The 21,375-nt window shown below is 39.1% G+C and overlaps 2 protein-coding genes across 3 annotated transcripts in view; one reads left to right on the top strand and one right to left on the bottom strand.

The window, feature by feature from the left end:
* nox4 (NADPH oxidase 4) overlaps positions 1-6,199 on the top strand; it is a 119,532-nt gene extending 113,333 nt beyond the window's left edge. For both annotated transcript variants that reach the window (XM_078403134.1, XM_078403133.1), the window contains exons 17-18: positions 3,602-3,702; positions 5,515-6,199. In XM_078403134.1, the coding sequence (XP_078259260.1) occupies positions 3,602-3,702; positions 5,515-5,635 (222 nt within the window). In that variant the 3' untranslated portion in view covers positions 5,636-6,199. The remainder of the gene's footprint in view (positions 1-3,601; positions 3,703-5,514) is intronic.
* A 6,954-nt stretch (positions 6,200-13,153) lies between these two features.
* Positions 13,154-21,375, bottom strand: part of tyr (tyrosinase) — a 46,495-nt gene continuing 38,273 nt past the window's right edge. The window contains exon 5 of the mRNA XM_078402691.1: positions 13,154-20,161. Coding sequence (XP_078258817.1) covers positions 19,944-20,161 — 218 coding nt within the window. The 3' untranslated portion in view covers positions 13,154-19,943. The remainder of the gene's footprint in view (positions 20,162-21,375) is intronic.

The following is a 21,375-nucleotide window of genomic DNA, read 5'->3' as shown; positions in this document are numbered from 1 at the left end:
TTGTACAGCCGTAACTCTACCGCTATGCCACTCAGGTGTAAGATTATTTTAATTAGTTTTATACATGTCCATTAAATACAATCATTGATTGCATCTGTATAATTGTTCTGGATCAATGTACCTGAAAAAATCTTTCTATCTATTCTATTGAATAGTAATATCATTTTCTAGAGTTATAGCGCTATACAGCACGGAAACAGGTTCTTCAGTGGTTATCTGAATGGTGGTCGATTAGGAGAAGGGGAGATGCAACGAGACCTGGGTGTCGTGGTACACCAGTCATTGAAAGTAGGCATGCAGGTGCAGCAGGCAGTGAAGAAAGCGAATGGTATGTTGGCATTCATAGCGAGGGGATTTGAGTATAGGATCAGAGAGGTTCTGCTGCAGTTGTACATGGCATTGGTGAGACCACACCTGGAGTATTGCGTACAGTTTTGGTCTCCTAATCAGAGGAAAGACATTCTTGCCATAGAAGGAGTACAGAGAAGGTTCACCAGATTGATTCCTGGGATGGCAGGACTTTCATATGAAGAAAGGCTGGAAAGACTCGGCTTGTACTCGCTGGAATTTAGAAGATTGAGGGGGGATCTTATAGAAACTTACAAAATTCTTAAGGGGTTGGACAGGCTAGATGCAGGAAGATTGTTCCCGATGTTGGGGAAATCCAGAACAAGGGGTCACAGTTTAAGGATAAGGGGGAAGTCTTTTAGGACCGAGATGAGAAAGTTTTTTTTCACACAGAGTGGTGAATCTGTGGAATTCTCTGCCACAGAAGGTAGTTGAGGCCAGTTCATTGGCTATATTTAAGAGGGAGTTAGATGTGGCCCTTGTGGCTAAAGGGATCAGGGGGTATGGAGAGAAGGCAGGTACGGGATACTGAGTTGGATGATCAGCCATGATCATATTGAATGGCGGTGCAGGCTCGAAGGGCCGAATGGCCTACTCCTGCATCTATTTTCTATGTTTCAGCCCAACCCGTCCATTACAAGGGCCATTCCATGCTGTGTATTTTGTACACCTTGCTTAGATGACCATTTATCCTTCAAAATATATCTTGATTCCAGAATGTTTATGTAATCTGTTCTCAACATTTAACCCTTCAAGCCAAGTTTAAATTTGGTGCAAGAGCAATTTACTCTTTTCAAGGCAAATATATCTTACCTGACAAATCATATGGAGCCCTCCACTGAGGCCCTAAAACTGAAGCAAATCATCACTTTGAGATTTTGGCTGCCCTCAGATAAATGCCAATATTCCTTTATTCTGGCTCAGTTACTGTTTGTACCTATCCATTAACTTGTAATGAGTTTTGTGTATGAACAAATCTCACGATATCTTTACTGTTCAGAAAATATTTCGTTGTGGCTTTTTCTGATAAAGTGTTTGATTCTAATACTGCACTCCTACATTAAATTTCAACAACGATAAAAGTTTTGCCTGTAATTTCAGCCTTACTGTGATACTTTGTAACTATCTTTTCCCATCCTCCTAAATTAATGGTTATCTCTAATCTTGGATATGCAAAACATCAATTACTGGATTTAAGTCACTATCTATGTGAAAACCAGGGGCGCGATCAAATCCGGCAGGGAACATTATTTGTGAAACATTGCCAATTTGAGCCACCAAGCCATTTTCATTCTATTTTCCCAAACAGTTATTACCCCATGTCAGATTACATCTTATTCTGGATGTTCTTTTTTTTTCTAATAATATCTTGTGCAAGGACTTGTAGAAGTTTAGAGTTATCTATGTGTTCTCAAAACATTTAATTTGGTTGGTCAACAAACCTGTGCTGTCAGCAGAATCAAGAGAGTTTTATTGTCTTACCAGACCAAATGGACCCGTTGGGCCCAAACCTCTCCTGCATTGGTGCAGCACCCTCTCCTCTCCCCCTCCCCTCCCCCCTGCCCCTCTCCCCACCCCCTCCCCCTCCACCCTTCCTCCCCTCCCCCCTCCCTCCACCCCCCTCCCCCCTTCCTTACCCCGTCCCCTCCACCCACTCTATCCCCCTCAACCCCCCTTATCCTCCCTCCCCCCCTCTCCCTCCACCCTTCCTCCCCCGTACCTCCCTAGGAGATAGATTAAAACTTAAAAATGTGAATAACTTAAAAAATATAACACCGATTTCAATGAAACTTCTTCCATGAGCACCAAAGGGATGATGGTGAGTAAGGTGGGCCTAAAATTTGCACGCTATCGTGCACCGTTTTGGCTGTTGTTCAGGAACAAACAAACAAACACACGAGAGTTTTAGCATATAGAAGATGTCCCAGACTGAACAACGAAATTCTTGCAGCAGCACAACTAAATATGCAAACATAGTACACTGAGATTTACAACATTGTACAACACTATTTATTGCTCTGTCTCTAGTAATAAATTCTGTAGTTGTCCATGGTGATGTGAAGTTGTCAGATCTTTAGTTGCTTTGCTCTCATCCCCCCCATTCTCAATTTGGCATAATATTTATTGGCATGAATCTTGTTGAGTAGAAGCAGCAGTTCTAAAAAGACCTGCTGGTTTTCAGCCATTCAAATTCCACTCAGTTTCTAAGTCTTGAGCATGTGCAACCATTTATAGAACACCAGCAGAGTAACAGATGCCGGCACCTCCATCTCACCGTGAAATTCTGTGGCTGAACCTTCTCGTGATTCTCCAGCATTGCAATAGGGGGAATCTCATTTATTTTAATTGGGATTTCTTGCCGGGGGATTAGGAAGGTAATACGACATTATTTTAATCTAGTGTTTTATTTTTTGTTTTGTAATGTTTTAATGTGTTTTACTTATTTACAGTTGTTTCCTGTTGATTTAATTATTTATTGGTTTTTAAATTACAGTCTCTGTTTTGATGGGAGACTAGATTCTGCCCACAGGTTCAGCATCAAATCTTGTTTTAGGCTGTAAGGCTATCCCAGGGTACAGTTTTAGTGGTAGGACAGCTGAAGCCAAATTGCTGTTTAGATCAAAACCGGATGTGGTGATCCAACTGGTTCAGTCCCCTATATGTGCAGCTGTTATGGGAAGGCAGGTGTGGGCCATACATGATGATTTGAGACTATTGATAGAATCCTTGAGATGCAGCCCGTTGAAGCACAACAGATGGAACTTAACTCTCATGTCTATCGGAATCAATCTTTCTCTGATCTTTGGATGGGGCAAATTCATAAATATGATTTGTTTTAGTGTAAATACTACACCGCGTTTCTCCATGGAACTGTAGCAGCTTAGCATGAACAGAATACAGTTACTTTGAAGTGCTCAGGTACTGAGCATATTGAATGGTGCATTATCTCAATGTTTATCTGTGACCAGTAATGCAAATGAAACACCAACAGAAAGTGGAGGGTATTGGGTGGGGGCCACTGTTTAAAGGAGGGGTTATTTCAGTGTAACATAATGCTGAATGTGGAACTGCAGAAAAGGTGTGACAAAATATTTAATTAATGTTCAATCATGGCATGAAACTTAATATGATAATGGGATAGTAGGATAGTAACATGCTTTTGAAGTATCAATGATGTTTGTTTATTTTTGAAAGTCTGCATCACTTTTTTCAGTTATTTATTTTTAACTTCATATTTTATCATCTTCCATAGAACTTAAATGGAGAAAAATACCAAATGTTGAACTCCAGGCTTACTATTGGAAAGCCTCGCTTGAAACTTCTGTTTGGTGAAATAGCCAAGTGCAATAGGCAGTGAGTAAACATTGAGTGTCTGAATGTCCCTTTGCTGTATCGTGTCATGTTTGTCTTCAGAGGCTTCATTGCATAGTGCATGGGACTGCTTGTTAGTAGTAACTCCTCGTGGAGTACTATCGAGTGTTGCCAAATGTGTTCTGGTAGGATGCTGGCTATCATTGCATGCTTTTATTAAAATACTAGATTGGCAATAATGATATACATTGTTGCTGGAACATTAGCATTTCACATTCAGCTTTGTGATTCTCATATATTTGTGACTACCATACATATTTAATGCTCAAGGTATAAAGACGAGCGGGAGTGTTTAACATGTTGAGTTTGTCAAACCATTCTGTTGGATCATGGTTGACGCATCTCAGAATCATTAATCACTTCTGATCCATAACAAATAAAAATCTATTGCCTAGAAATTCGGATGGATTACACTGGATTATTTCAATATCATGCAACTTCAAGTAGATTTTTTTTCCCCTGCGATTAGATACAATTGTTTCTGGGTAATTTTGCATCTTGTAGCACAATGTGGGGAAACTTAGAATGTGTTGTCCAGTGGGAGAGGGATACCAAACATTTGGGTTTTCCTGGAACAATAATAATAGTGCTTGGCAATTAAAAAAATTACCTAGCTTCTCCTTTTGGGCATACCATCTCTGAAATTCCAACCAGCCTCCCACACCGAACCAAGCTCCCCAGCACAACTGTGACCCATCTGTTCTCATTGCCTTCCCTACTGCAAAATGTTGACCTTGGTTCCTCATCCACTAGCCACCTATCATAAAGGAGGGAATTAATTTCCTGGTTCCCCCCTCCCCTCCCCTCCCAGTGAAAGACATTGAAGACCCACACCCAGAATATACCCATGACCTTAACACATATTGTCCTTCTTCAAAGAGCTGTTCAGCACAGTGGAATATTGACTTGGTGGAATCTGGTGTCATCTTTGAAGATTCTTTGGGTCACACCCTCTTGACTGTTTCCCCTCGGAGCATTGTTCTTGATAGCTTTCATCTACCAGTGGGGATAGATGCCAAAGATGGTGATGGAAGATTTTGAACTATTCAATGGTGGATGGTCTGCCCAGTTTTGATTTTATTGATCATAATGATATGTTACAGCTCAATGCCTGGTTTAGCCACTTCAGGGCAGTTAAGAGTCACGTGTCTCTTTTATTTCATTACCTCAAAGAAAGCGAAGAACTAGTAACCTTTCTGAAGATATCAAGTGGGCACCTCAATGGAAAAAATTACCGAGACATAAAAGATTTCATCTTGCATCATATAAAATCCTTGAGGAACTAAAAGTGGTACTTGTCGTGTTTATTTCTTCCTTTGGGCCTTGGTGTTGATGTTGAATAACTTTTCTGGAGACAAAATCCTTAAAGACACACGTATGGGATGTTGTATGTCTGAAAGTACTCGCTTTGATTTCTTGCAAAGTCAAAGTAAAGCTATGTTCCACCAACCAGGGCTAAACCATGCTTGTGAGGGGATAGATTTTACACTTCCTGCCAAACTGGTGACAGCAGTTCATCTCCTTGCAATTTGCAATAAACGGTGAACTGTGGAAAGCGTTTCTCTCCTGCATAATACTGGGCATTTAAAATAAATATTAATGGTAAAATAATGTTCAGGAATCTTCTGACCATCTTAGCTGAAGGATGGTTTCTTGACTTGAACTAATGGGTGATGATGTAAAGTGGCCCAGATGAAGCATCTTCCCATAATATTCAACAAATGATCTTTTTTTTTCAATGTGTCTGAGAAGAATATTCAATTTAATACCTCTGTTTTTCTCTCTTTCTGACAGAAAGTGTGTTGGTGTGTTTTGCTGTGGACCCAGCAAACTCTCCAAAGAGCTTCACAAACTCAGCAACAAAACCAGTTCGCATGGAACAAAATTTGAGTACAACAAGGAATCATTCTCCTGAAAACTGCAAAGGAAAAGCCATAAAACCTTGAAGTGCAATTATCTTTGTTAATATGGTGGTCAGCCGGATTGGCCTTAGACAATCTCCAGACACCAAAGAGTGAATCGTATTGAATGCATATTCATTCAGCAATTGGTATGGTGCAAGTAGAAATCTGTGTATTGAGTTATTAAAGTTGGTTCAGGATCAACTGATACTTTTTTTTGTTGTAATCTTTGGGTATAGCTGGACATCTTATTTTCATAATGACAGTTGCGATTTTTATTGAGTTTTACTAAATATATTTCTTAAAGTGTACATGTACAGAGAAATTGTGCAGCGTCATACAACGATGCTGGAGAAAGTTTAAAGCTCTGCTGTGAGAAGTTAAAGAATTGAGAACAGTGTGAAGCTTCAGAACATCTATTAGTTTCCTGTACCTACATAATGTACTTGCTGCTGCTGTCACAGAAGCAAACAAACCTGTCTCCTTTCCACTCTGGGCTCTGCATATTAAAGCATATTCATTTTATGGTGTTAGAATATTTTTTGTGTTTTCAACAAACAATCTACGTAAACTTGATCAGAATAATACATTTGCATTTTGATCACGTTGTCTTCAGGTAATGAACCATTTCTCAATAAATTCATGCTTCATGCAGAATAACTGCAGAGAGGCTATTGATTTAGTTTCATGTAGAAAAGGATACAAGTTGAGTTGGGGATTTTTTTTATTAAAGAAATTTTAAAGACTGAGCCAGTGAAACCGGCACGGTGGCGCAGCGGTAGAGTTGCTGCCTTACAGCGAATGCAGCGCCGGAGACTCAGGTTCGATCCTGACTACGGGCGCCGTCTATACGGAGTTTGTACGTTCTCCCCGTGACCTGCGTGGGTTTTCTCCGAGATCTTCGGTTTCCTCCCACACTCCAAAGACGTACAGGTATGTAGGTTAATTGACTGGGTAAATGTAAAAATTGTCCCTAGTGTGTGTAGGATAGTGTTAATGTGCGGGGATCGCTGGGCGGCGCGGACTCAGTGGGCCGAAGGGCCTGTTTCCGCGCTGTATCTCTAAATCTAAAAAAAAAAAAATGTAATAAAAAATCAAAGATGTTGTATAACCTTTCATTCCTCTAATTTTTTTGTATAACATGTATGGTCTGTAATAGAAAGATTTTTGGATCAACAGAAACACTTGAACTACAGTAGGTGAACATGGTGCAAATGATCTATTCATGCTGCACTTTGATGTGGCCCCAGGTAGGCAATGTGAAATTGGTGTTGCCATTGGTTTATTATTTTCATGTGAGATACAGTGAAAAATCTGTGTGCTATCCAGGAAATCATACCGTACAGGAATACATCAGGTGGTGCAAAAGAGAAAATAAACAGAGTGCAGAATATAATGTCACAGCTACAGAGAAAGTGCATATAAGAAAAAAAAGTACAATGGCTGATATGGTAGATTTAAAGATCAGAAATGTATCCTTGGCATAAAAGTGGTCCATTCAAGAGTATCATCAGATCATAAAGCACAGGAGCAGAATTAGGCCATTTGGCCTATCGAGTCTACTCCGCCTGTCGATCATGGCTGATCTTTTTTTCCCTCTCAACCCCATTTTCCTGCCTTCTCCCTGTAACCTTTGACACCCTTACTAATCAAGAACCTGTCATCTCTGCTTTAAAAATACCCAATGACAGCCTCCACTGTTATCTGTGGCAATGAATTCCATAGATTCACTCCTCTCTCTGGTCCGAGACTCTCCCACTATTAGAAACATCCTCTCTGCATCCATTCTATGAGATCCCCCTTCATCCTTTTAAATGCCAGCGAGAATAGGCCCAGAGCCATCAAATGCACCTTTGATATTAACCAGATCACTCCTGGGATAACAATGTGGAAAAAGCTCTTCTGGAATCCAGTGGTGCATGCTTTCAAACTTTTGTAACTTCTGCCCGATAGGAGAGGGGAGAAGAGAGAATGACCAGAGTGTGAGTGGTCCTTGATTACTTTGGCTGCTTTCCTGAGACAATGTGAAGTGTAGATGAAGTCGATGGGGCGGGGAGGCCGGGCTGCAGTCACAACTCTAATTAGCAATAACCATCTTGAACTTTACACAATTTCTTCTGCTTTGCTAAAAAGCTGATGTTAGCAAAAAGCATTTTGGGCCTGATCAGTGAACATTCATCACAACTAGAGATATCTCATCTTATTGAGCCACTTATCTTACTCATTCGTCTGCATTATGGAATCTAAACTGAGCATTTGTCAATTCCTACTTATTTCCTTTTAGGTTTTTTTTTGTTTCAGCAGTAAATTTGCAGAAGAAAGTCTCCCATGTACATACTAAAGAATTTGTGTGGTCTGGAATATACAGTTCATAAGTTCTAGGAGCAGAATTAGGCCATTTGGCCCTTTAATTCTACTGTCATTCAATCATTGCTGATCTAACTTTCCCTCTCAACTCCATTCTCCTGCCTTCTCCCTGTAACCCCTGACACCCTTACTACTCTTACTAGTTCTTTGACTACTAACTCGCCTCATAATTTCAATTCAATGGTTTTAATTAGAAAGGCTGATAATGTATATTAGTACATTTATAGGATGCAAGTTGTTTGCAACTCTGTCATTGTACACAGAGTCACATTAAAACTAATGTTATCCCCTGTGATTGAAGGCATGCACTGTTACAATATATTTTTCTCCATGAAACCTCTATCTGTGCAACAAAACTCTGGGAGATTTTATTTGTATTTTAGTTGTAATTTCTTGTAGCAGTCAGGTATAAAGAGAAACCAATACCAAAAAGTGAAATGAAGTGGCAAATCATATCTTTGTGATAGTGGTTTGCCCATCTCTCATCTCAGCCTAAAAACATTAGCCAAAATGTAGGCAGGGTCTCAGATTGTACCAAAAGCCATAATAATATCAGCTATAATCTATTTTTACATAACTAGTATCTGAAATTATTTGTAAATCAGAGTTTGTTGTGCCTCTGCTTTACTGACTTCCTAATGTTTCATAAATATACATTAAAAAAAATAATTAGACTATAATAAACAAAAATTAGAGGAGAAACAAAAGGTATTGCAAAAAGTTTGATGTACTGAGTGACTAAACAGAGAATCATACTTTGTGGTGGTGTACCCCTGAAAGTCACAGTATAGAATTGCAGGGATGTGAAGTCAAGATCCTTTCTCAATTTTCAACTTGAGGTCTTCTTTGGACTGATGATATTTGTAGTGGAATTTTTATATGCTTCAGTGTTATAATTTTACATTTATATTTAAACTGTTCCAGATGAATTTTATATATACTGTTTCTATTTTGGTTCAGATCTAGATACTATCCTTTGAGGGCAATTAGGCCTAATCATGTTCTTGCCCTGCTCATGTTCTGAACAGCTCTTAACTAAGTCAAAATGGCGATCTACAGTAAGTGACAATTATGGAAGGAAACTTTCCTTTCTGTCCATCTTAACCCATCTGGAGCCTTTGATGTCTTAATTATATCATCCACTTCCAATTTTGTCATTCTTCACTCATCTATTTTTGGCACAATATACATCCGATTCCATTTATACTTGTCTGGCCATAGCCAAGGAAATTTCAGCAATGGCTTCTTTTCTCACTCTTCACTTCTACATCTGATATCCTCCAAGGATCTATCCTTGCCCCTCTGTTTCTCACATAATTGTTGCCCCTCAGCAATATTAAGAATACAGTAAAGGAAGTGTTGGAGAAACTCAATGAGTCAGGCAACATCTGTTGAGGAAAATGTACAAACAATGGTTCAGGTCAAGACCCTTCTACAGACTGAGGATGCTGGGGAGAGAAAGCTGGAAAAGACAGGCGGGGATGGGCAAATCTAGCAAGTGCAAGGTGGATATAGGTGAAGGGGGAGTGAATGGCAGATGAGTGGACTAGGTGACAAAAGCTAATGATGAAAAGGAATCAGTGTCAGATAAGGAAAGAAGTTGATGAGTAAAATATAAAGAGAGTGGGTGAGATATGGGTGGAAGAGGAGAGACGGGGCAGAGAAGTTTTATTTTCCTCCCCCTCTTATTCTTCACCAAAGATAGACACAAATGCTGGAGTAACTCGGCGGGACAGGCAGCATCTCGGGAGAGAAGAAATGGGTGATGTTCAGTCACCCATTCAGTCACTTGCCGGGCTTTGCCACTCCCCTACCTCTCTTTTCCTTCTTCCTCCCCCTTCCTATAATCAGTCTGAATAAGCATCCTGATTGGAAATGTGTCTGTCCATTCTCTCCACGGATGCTGCCTAACCCACTACTTTCCACCAGCCTTTTGTTTCTTCTCTCTTTGCTCAATTTTCTCTACTGCATCAAAGACTGATTATTATCTACCAAATAGGAGGGCATTTCAGGCCATTGAGTCTATATCTTCTAAAGAACAATGCCTGAACCACCCAGTTCTTCCAGCACATTTCTTTGCTCAAGATTTCAGCATCCTATAGACAATAGACAATAGGTGCAGGAGGAGGCCATTCAGCCCTTCGAGCCAGCACCGCCATTCAATGTGATCATGGCTGATCATTCTCAATCAGTACCCCATTCCTGCCTTCTCCCCATACCCCCTGACTCCGCTATCCTTAAGAGCTCTATCCAGCTCTCTCTTGAGTTTAGTGTCCTCAGAGTTTAGTGTCTCAAAAATACAGGTTCCACATGTGAGTTCCATACCTTGCAACTGATTACATAACTTTCCTTGTCATGAATCACTGAGACCACCATACCATTGCCTATACCCTTTCTTCAGCTCGTGTGTTGCGGAAAATCTAACAAATGGGTCTGTTACTTTTAGAATCAACATATTGCATATTGATATGCAATAACAATACAGCATATTGTTATTGTTTTTAGATATCTCCATGATCTTGTGCTTACCAATCTTCAGTATCTTATTCTACTCTGCAATACTTTAGGAATTCATACCACCTCAATTTTATTAGTTTATTATTGTCACGTGCAACAAGGTACAGGGAAAAGCTTTGTTTTACATGGTTTCCAATCGGATTATATTGTACTATACATAAATACAATCGTCAAACTCAAATGCAATTTAATCATTTCACCACTGGTATTTTGTATTTTGGCTCCAAAATCCTGAATTATCGGGGAGGTTTTCTGAACATCTCCAGTTATCTAGACCTTTTGGATTATTAAATTTTCCTTTGAAACGTCTTTGACCAAGCTTTCAGCTATCAACTCTTGTATCTTATTGTATTTTGGAGTCATTGTTATGACTTAAATGCCATGTTCGGTGTGAAATAAACACAAAATTTTCCGGATAGACATATTAATTATGGTGCAAAGAGCAAAGTGCTGGAGGAATTCAACAAGTCAGGCAGCAGTGAACTCCATTTCTTTAAGTTGTCAAACATAGCTGAAAAATTCCTGTTCTTCACAAAGAACTACTACTGTCTTATTGCAGATGCACTTTGCTCCATTCTTGACCAACAATGTTAGAGAAATGACAGTAAATGTTCAGGAGCTGATAATCACACCCCTTTAGGTTATAATTTCTCAACAATTAAAATTATAATTGTTCAATTCTGTACTGTTCTGCACGGGAAAGTGTAAGCTGGTGATTAATACATTCCAGAAGTAAATTGATATTTTCAGCATTGTATAGGTATAGCTGCATCCTAGGGTTTTTGAAGGGTACAGTGAACTCCTGTTGCTTTTGTTACAGCTTCTGTTTACCAGCTGGCTGTAAATTTTAAAGCTGAACGAGAAACCTTTGAGCCACTTTACGGAGCTGATTTGATCAAAAATTGAACAGCACTGCAAAATGCATTCACGATTTGAATGGTAAATCAGTTTGAAAATGTGCCTTGGAGATTTGTCACCTTGTTTATGTTCCTAACCTGTTGTAATTTTGAACATATTTGGAGCGATTACTCGGATCATGTTTGGAAATTCTCAGGGAGAAATGTGCAGAGGAATGGATTACAGCTTTCATATTCACCTTATCATTTTATCTGCCGATGCTTAACCTCAAATCTCAGTTCTGAATATGTTCATATGTAAAAGTTATCCAAATAATAAAGTGCATAATTTTGTGAGTTTGTTTATTACTGTTATTAAAATATAATTTTCCTGGTCTTTGTTTGCAAATTGACACACAACAGTGCAGCATTTTTTTGTTCCCAGTTCAGAGTGTTTAAATAAGGTTATAAGACTTCTGAACTCAAGAATGACATTGAAATATTGCCACCCACTGGAATCCCAGCAGCATTGCACTGGAAACATAAAGTGTATTTTTGCTTTGGATTAATGTTGTGTGGAAACAGAGAATAGGATCGATCATCAGCTAGTTGAAAAGAAGTTGTATCAAGCTCAAACCTCCAATGACACAATATATACTAAAACTCGTTTGTTCGCTTGTTCCTGAACTACAGCCAAAACGATACATGATAGCGTGACAATTTTAGACCCACCTTACCGCCTTCCTGTGGTCCGATGGGAGAAGTTTCATTGAAATCGGTGTTATATTTTTAAAGTTATTCACATTTTAAAGTTTAAAAAACCGTGCATGCACAGTTGGGGCTCCGTTGATCTGGTATTTACGTAAGATGGCCATCGCATCTGCTCGTGCGCAGAACAAATCCGTCTGCGCCTTCGCAGTTGGGGCCCTTTGAGCAGGGCTTGGCTGCCTGTCTCTTGGGGGCGGGTTTGCCGGCTCCGTAGCGGCGGGAGAACCAGGCCTGGTGCCGGGGGAAGCAGCTGGAGCTTGGGCTTGGGCTTGGGCCTGGGCCTGACTGGGTAACCGCGAGCCTGAGATGGGCCAAGGGGAAGGGCGGCAGCAGCAGCAATGACAGTGAGGCCGGGTTAGTGGAGGTGGAGGGATGGGACAGAACTCTTCCCGCTCCACCAATGGCGGCCGGGAGGGGAGGGGGTGGAGGAGGGGAGGGAGGGATGGGGGGAGGAGGGGGTGCTGCACCAATGCAGGAGAGGCAACCCTAGGGGGAGGGTGGTCAAGGGGGGGGAGGGAAGGGGTGGGGGAGGAGAGGGTACTTCATCAATGCAGGAGTGATTTGGGCCCAACGGGTCCACTTGGTCTAGTAAAGTTTAAAGACCGCATCTAGTTTTTGAATGGGGAGGGTTTTCTTATTTGAGAACTCCTTCTATATTCTTAACTTTTAAGCATTTTCTTTAAGTCTACCTCTTTTGTGAAGCCTACTGTTTCCTTCTTGTCTTAATGTCAGACATATAACATTTATGTGAGGTGCCTTAATATATTTAGGCATGTTAAATGTGGATGTAAATGAAAGTTGTTATTGTGCTTTTTTCAGAAGTTTGACACGGTGAAGTGAAGGTTCATGCAAATTTAAAAAGAGCATTCGTTTTCAAAAGGAAAAGAATCTCTGGAGATTAAAATGGTGAAGACTGAGGGGAAAAATACTTGTTTACCAAAGGATTGTTGGAATGCAAACAATCTAAATAAAATTGAAAATTCTGATCAGTTCGATTAAAAAATAAAACTACAACTGTTGATTCATACAACATTAGTTTATTGCTTGAAAAAATCTTCTCACATTTGCTCAGGAGTCCCATTAAAAACAACATATTTAATAGTTATCAAAGTATATCATTTAAACATGCTGTCACAGAACTGAAATATAAACATTATAGAGTTCTTGAGTACATTTAGCTTGTCGCATAGCAAGACATTAGATGAAAAGGTACAACATGGAGAGAGGAAAGAAATCGATGGAAACTCTTCACCTGCTCACCTATAACTGTTTACCAGTCTTGCAGCAGTGGTATGATGAGTGAATTTGGAGCAGAGCACAATATACTTTTTCACTCACTACACTTGCAACTCGTAAGGATAAGTAAGGTTATAAGGACTCCCATCATCTGAAAATAAACCCATACATGACAAATTTGCACATCTGGCACCAGATAATGAAATATCTTGCTCAAAGTTAAGAATACAATTGATAAAACTGCCTATCACATGATGGAAAGTTTTTGTTAATGATTATTTGAAATCTGTAGGGACATCTGTTTGCAAACTCTTTATAATTGGAAATGTCCTTGAATGGATATACTGAACCTTTATAACACTTAACATAAATTATTTTTATTTCATTCATTACTCATACTTCTACAATGGCTCTCTTGCTTTTTTTCTTTGCATGGATTTTGTAAGCTGATTTTGTTCTGTTAACCAAAATTAAAATTAATTTCACGAAAAGCAGGCTTTATTTTCCTTAAAAAGAATATGATAATAGTGCTGGATATTTCACAGAAAATCTTTTGACAATTACTTCAGAGATGCCCTCTTAATAAAAAATTATTCAGTAATTGGATAATGGCAGCAAAACCCATGTTTACCATATAAACCATAGAACAGTAGAGCCCAGGAATAGGCCCTTCAGCCCACAATATCTGCGCCAAACATGATACTAAGACAAACTACTATCTGCATGCATAGAACCTATATTCCTCCATTCCCTGTACATTCATGTGTCTATTCAAAAGTCTCTTAAATGGCACTATCTGCTCAAGATAACCACTTATGAGATGTTTGCGCAGTAATCAACCAGATCCAGAACCAGAACGAACCTGTCTCACCAATTGTCCTTATATCTGGCTTTTGTTCCAACCATCTGCCTGTCAGAAAATCCCCCTTGACCTGCCACACCTTGTCCTGCCTCTCCCCTTTTCCAACTTTTTTCTCCCCCCCCCCACAATCAGTCTGAAGAAGGGTCTTGATCCAAAACATCACCCCTCGAGGGATGTGACCTGACCTGATGAGTTACTCCAACACTTTGAGTCCTTGTCTTTATTCATATTATATTTTATTTATATTTATATTTCAGATACAGCGCGGAAACAGGCCTTTTTTTGGCCCACCAAGTCCGCGCCGCCCAGCGATCCTCGCACATTATCTGTCCTTGTTGTTTCCTTTTAATATTTTTATATCTATGTAAAGGTACCAATTTTACAGAGAAGCAAAGTGTTTGGGATACTAGGATGTGTCTGAGAATTTCTGCTTCTTTATCATTACAATAACATTTGTAATAGTTTCTCTTTATTACCTTTAATATGTTTTTATGCAATAAAACAAAAAATGATGACATATCCAAAACAAAGTAAGAGATAATTAGCTGAGGCAGCTGGACTGGTAAATAATACATTAATACTTAGTAAAAAGCTTTAAAGGTTAATTATTGTTCTAAACTACATTTGACTACACTGTCTTAAAGCCATATGATATAGCCAACAGTTCAATAAATATCAAAATATTTCTTCATTATATGCTTCAAAGCTTAGTGATTAAAGAGTGTTTCACACAAAAATAGCGAAGCAAATTTTCATTCTGATGTGGAACGTCTACATCCAGTCATTTATATATTTTTGCAAAATTATTCTGATACTATTAACACTTGGTGTTTTTTAATGCAAACTTAGATTATCAACTTCAGTCATGGAGTAAATGTGCAGTTGAATAGATCCAAAAACCCATCCGTTTTGCCAAGCACTTACGCTCAGTCTGCCGGATCTCTCAATTGCTATCCATTTTAACTCTTCCCATTCCAATCCTGACCTTTCTGTCCTGGGCCTCCCGCATTACCGAAGTGTGGTGACACACAAAATGGAGGAAAATAACACCTTATATTCTACTTAGATTGCTTACAACCCAGTGAATCGCACCTACTTCTCCCCTCCCCTTCCACCTACATTCCTTCCTTTGGCTTCACAATTCCCAACTCTTCAATCCTTTTGTTTTATACCTTTTGTCTTTTCATCTCTGGCCTTTGTCCAAACATCTGCCTCTCAAAACATCACACATTCCTTCTCTCCAGAGATGCTGCCTCTCCCGCTGAGTTACTCCAGCATTTTGTGTCTACCTTCAATTTAAACCAGCATCTGCAGTTCTTTCCTATACATCTGCCCATCAAATATCCCTCCTTATGTTGGCCTCTTACCTGCCAGGCTTTGTCCTGCCCCTCCTCTTCCAGTTTCACTCCCCCCCCACCCTGCCACAATCCGTCTGAAGGGTCATGACCCGAAAAGTCGCTTATGGACAATAGACAATAGGTGCAGGAGTAGGCCATTCGGCCCTTCGAGCCAGCACCACCATTCAATGTGATCATGGCTGATCATTCTCAATCAGTATCCCATTCCTGCCTTCTCCCCATTTACCCTGACTCCGTTATCCTTGAGTTCTATCTAGTTCTCTCTTGAATGCATTCAGAGAATTGGCCTCCACTGCCTTCTGAGGCAGTGAATTCCACAGATTTACAACTCTCTGACTGAAAACGTTTTGCCTCATCTCCGTTCTAAATGGCCTACCCCTTATTCTTAAACTATGGCCTCTGGTTCTGGACTCCCCCAACATTGGGAACATGTTTCCTGCCTCTAACGTGTCCAACCCCTTAATAATCATATATGTTTCGATAAGATCCCCTCTCATCCTTCTAAATTCCAGAGTATACAAGCCTAGCCGCTCCAGTCTTTCAATATATGACAGTCCCGCCATTCCGGGAATTAACCTAGTAAACCTACGCTGCACGCCCTCAATAGCAAGAATATCCTTCCTCAAATTTGGAGACCAAAACTGCACACAGTACTCCAGGTGCGGTCTCACTAGGGCTCTATACAACTGCAGAAGGACCTCTTTGCACCTATACTCAACTCCTCTTGTTATAAAGTATTCCATTGGCTTTCTTCACCATGTTCTCCTGCAATTCTGCCTGACCCGCTGAATTACTCCAGCACTCCTTATCTTCTTTTGTAAACCGCCAGCTGCAGATCTTCGTTTCTCCAAAAGTTATATATTTACCTGCCAAATCTGCAAAACAATATGGCACTGCAGAAGCTGGCTAATGTCATTGATCCGTACTGACTTGTAGCTGCAATCTTATATTAATTTTGCTGTCATTCACCCATAATGAAAAAAATATTTAAGTTATCCCTTGTACATTCATAGTTATAAAAAAGATGTAGCATGAAACAGGCCCTTCTGCCCCTGAAATCTGCGATGCTCATCAACAACCTGTTTGCAATAATCCTATTTTAATCCTGTTTTTATTCTCCCGATATTCGCATAAGTACCTGATAGATGCATATGAATTTATGAGAGGCAAAGATAGGGTAGACAGTCAGAACCTATTTTCAGGATGGAAATATCAAATACCAGATTGCATAGATTGAGGAGAGGGGGACTAAGTTTAAAGAAGATGTGTGGGACAACTTTTTTACATAGAGGGTGATGAGTGCCTGGAAAGTGCTGCCAGGACTGGTGGTTGAGACAGATACGACAATGACACTTAGGAGGCTAATGGATAGGCATATGGATATGGATTATGCGTGGGTTGAAAAGAGATGGTCTTGGCACCATGTTCAGACATTGTGGGTCGAAGGGCTTGTTCTTGTTCTAATTATTTCAAAATACTTCCACTCACCTACACATCAGGGGCAGCTTACAGTGGCCAATTAACCAAACATGCTGCATGTACTGTATTTCGGATGTGGGAGGAAACCAATGCCGTCCCAGGGAAGAATGTAAAAACTCCACACAGTGAACCCCTGAGGTCAGCATGGAACCCAGGTCCCTGCTGTGGTGAGACTGCAGCTCTACCAGCTAAGTGCTTATGGATAGTGATACTTCTGCTGAACTGTGTACAAAAATGAATTTCACTGTACCTCGGTACACATGACAAATAAAGTACTATACCTTAGCTTAGATGCTCCATTGTACTCCCTCACCAATTCATTAATAATTAAAATATACTGTTCTATAACTAGTTTCCTGAAAAGTTGAAGATTGGTAAAAATGTTATTTGCTTTCCTTCCCCTCCTTCTGCCACCATAATTCCTTAAAAAAGTGAGATTTAAAACTAATAGTTTTGGTTGCTTTGTGTTTGACTTGTGGGTTAGATTTTGATGTAGCCTCATCTTATTGCCCAAGCATGTTTACCTCTTTTAATTAATTGAGTTCTCCTTAAATAAACCAAGTGGATCGAGGACAATTTTCTTGCATTTCTGAGGAGCAAAATTGAAAGATTGATGAAAAAGGGCTAAGGGTGACACTGAGGGAAATTGGGCTTCTGAAACTAAGGAAGTGAAGGAGCAAGCAACTGATCTTAACTAATTTTGAAATAAAATTGCAAGTGCCAGAAGGAAGTACAAATTATAGTGGGTGAATTCAGTCTAAAAAGCAGAAAATAAAAATATTGGGGTAGAAAGGAAGATTTAACCATAACTCAAAAAAATATTTTTTTACATTTCATTTTAAATTTGTAACAAGCTAAAATGTGAAAAAAAAATCAAACTCTACATCTGTAGTAGTTCATTTTCACAAGCAGGATTGTTGTTTAGCTCTAACAAATGATTATAACAATATTAATGGAGAACAGATTGAAACGGACAAATTCTATGTTCTGTGGTATTTGGCTTGTAGCCACTGTGCTAATACAGCAACTTCATGCTTTTGAATCTTGGCCGATCGTCTGCTATTTGAAACAATGGTTTTAAATGCAGGTGATCACCTTGTAATTTTTTGCAGTTAACAGAATATATTTTCCTTGCCTGATGTAAAACATAAATAGAGATGAGTGCCATTAGCATCACTAATATTTTGGAGGCAGGTCATGGGTGATTAATTTTTAATCTGCAGAATTTAATATTCTTCCAATGTTTCACTGAAAGAATAGCTCATTCGACCTTGAGTGCCCGAATGTTCAGTTCTAAGTAATTATTTTGGGGTTGTCTTGGAATGAATTAAACTGAATCTCAGAATTATCTCTAACTTTTAAAGAGAACAACCAGGAAAGAGCAACCTTGTGCTAGTACTTTATGGAAATTATGGCATCTTTCAACGCACGGTTTAAAGATAAAACCATAGTTATTTACCTAACTCAGGGTGGCACAGTGCCACAGCTGGTGGAACTACTGCCTCACAGCTCCTGGGACCCGGGTTCGATCCTAACCACCAGTGCTGTTCGTGTGGAGTTTACAAATTCTCCCCATGACTGCATGACAGTCTGGGTATTCCAGTTTCCTCTGGGAGTCCAGTTTCCCCCCACATTCCAAAGAAATGTAGGTTTGTAGGTTAATTGACCTCTGTAAAACTTGTCCCTAATGTGTAGGGAATGGATGAAAAAATGGGATAACATAGAACTAGTGTGATCAACAGGTGTTGAGGACTTAGGTCTACTTGCATGCGTTATCTCTAAATGTAACATTTAAAAGGCGTAATCTCAGTAAACTGTAAAGACAATTAAATTTTATCAAAACTTAGTTTAGATTGACTTTTTAGTCGTTTTATAGGTGATACATTAGATACTTGCTCGTTTTGTAATTATACCGTTAAGACATTTGATTTTGTGAAGAAACATTTCCAGTTATATCAAATTCATTCAAACAAAAAGTTAAAAATTAAGATGCCTAGTCAGTACATGCTTTCTTCCCTGAAGCAGGTAAAATTTGAATACCGAGAGAAAATCAATTAAGTTTTCCAATGCAGAGATATTTTCAGGGAAAATTGTGGGCACAAACCATGAAGTAGTTGCAAATTGGGACTAAAAATTGAAAAGATCACTTTTTCAGGCATTCTGATGGAATATAAAATAATTTAATTAAAGTTTTTTTTTCAAAATGATATTGAATTATAATATGCCCCAGTGTCAAAGGCTTTACTTGGTCCCCTTCATATAATAAGACAAAGTAAGAAACAGTCATTGTTATAATATTTCTTCCTGATATCTGCATTTTCAGAAACCTGATTTAAATTCATAAAAATAACACTGATACTATGTTTTCAATGCAGAATACAATGTTATCTTTTTACTAAATTAAAAACATATGACACCTGTAACATGGCACTTTTATTTCTTTGCATTGAATAATAAACACATTAGAGTGCTGAAGATAGACACAGAATGCTGGAGTAACTCAGCGGGACAGGCAACATCTCTGGATAGAAGGAACCTATTTCGGGTCGAGTCCCTTCTTCAGACTTAAAGTCCAGAGATGCTACCTGACACGTTGAGTAACTCCAGCATTTTGTGTTCATTTTCGGTTTAAACCAGCATCTGCAGTTCTTTCCTACAACATTAGAATTCTGCTCTGTAGTTAAACATAGAGAGAAAAAAGCCAATAGCAAGAGACACACTAGTGACTAACTCCGAGTGGTTTCTCAATGTTAGGTATGGTCGGTATCTAGAATTTAACTTTGATAGAATTAGTGGATGATAATGAAACAATTTGACGGGATCAGGTAGAGTGCGATAGTCATTTCACAAATCATTTGCAATTTTATTAGCACCATTATTTCTGTATTGAGCAGACATTTTAGATGGGTGTTTGATAGGTTGTACCCTGGAGCTTGTCAAGCAGAGGCTGCCTCTCTTCAAAGTTGGCGAAATCCTTCTTCTTACAATTCTGCACAATAATGCAGTTTATCAATGCGGTCACCAAACATCCAATCACTCCAGCACTTAACAGCCAAGGCCAGATTTGCCTGGCTTCTTGAAAATAGGTGGACAGAATTTCTATAACTGAAGGTGGTACTGAAATATACAAGATTTTAAAAAAAATTAATAAATAGAAAAAGATAAAGCAGTCTCATTTTCATTGACTTCAAAACCTGGGAACATATATTGATTTATTACTCAGAGGCAAGAAACACTCAGAACACATTTATGAACTTATCATTTTGCTCTTAAAGCATTTTATCAAAATCTTTTTTTTAAATAGTCTTGTGTTACTTTATGAATTCTGATGTATATGAGGAAGGAGGGCAAGAATTGCATCTGGTAAGGATTGAGAATAGAGTTAGATCTTGAACAAACTGGCTGACACACTGACTGTATGTTTAATGTTCGAGTTACATAAAGAACTTTAGAAAACCCTGAAATTCCAATGTGATAATCAAGCATTTACTTCCCCTTCCTTTAATTGTGAATCACATATCAAGCATTACCAAGGGATTATAGCTCAAAAAGACTTTTGAAGTATATTTTTGAACTATTTACTTGAGAAATGTGGTGTAACCACACTGACCTAGATGCAAAGAAACATGTACATTGAAAGAGATAGAATTTGGTTGTGGGCTAATTTCAGTGTGACAAAAAAACATATCTCATGAGAGATCAATCAGTTTGTGAGCCTTGTTAACAATTTATGTATGCAGCACCTATTCTATGCAAGCAGATCATGCGCTACATTGAGAAGAATAAATGGCCACTTTCTCATGCACTACATTTAGAAGAATAAATGGCCACTTTCCCCAACCAAGATACGCTCGGAGTTGAATGCTTCAAAGCTGAGAGGGGAATTGAAGAAACTGTCTACATTGCTGAATAAATGCAAAACATCTGACTCAAAGAAAAAAAATTATTCACAAAATGCTGGAGTAACTCAGCAGGTCAGGCAGCATCTCGGGAGAGAAGGAATGGGTGACGTTTCGGGTCGAGACCTTTCTTCAGACTGAAGGGTCTAGACCCGAAACGTCAACCATTCCTTCTCTCCCGAGATGCTGCCTGACCTGCTGAATTACTGCAGCATTTTGTGAATAAATCGATTTGTTCCAGCATCTGCAGTTATTTTCTTATATGACTCAAAGAAATATTTGACATATCTTTTGGTGTTGCATTTTAGGTCAATATAGCTACTTAAAAACAATGAACAGGCATGACTGTTCTGCTCAAGTGAAACCAGTTTCTGCCAGAGGACATAATGTTCAACATAGCTTTGTAACTTTGACAATGCTACCTTTATCGAT

The sequence above is a fragment of the Rhinoraja longicauda genome, chromosome 7, assembly GCF_053455715.1.
Source record: "Rhinoraja longicauda isolate Sanriku21f chromosome 7, sRhiLon1.1, whole genome shotgun sequence".
In the NCBI taxonomy this organism is placed as follows: Eukaryota; Metazoa; Chordata; class Chondrichthyes; order Rajiformes; family Arhynchobatidae; genus Rhinoraja; species Rhinoraja longicauda.
Note: the sequence above shows the minus strand (reverse complement) of the source record. Positions and strands in the feature narration are given on the sequence as shown.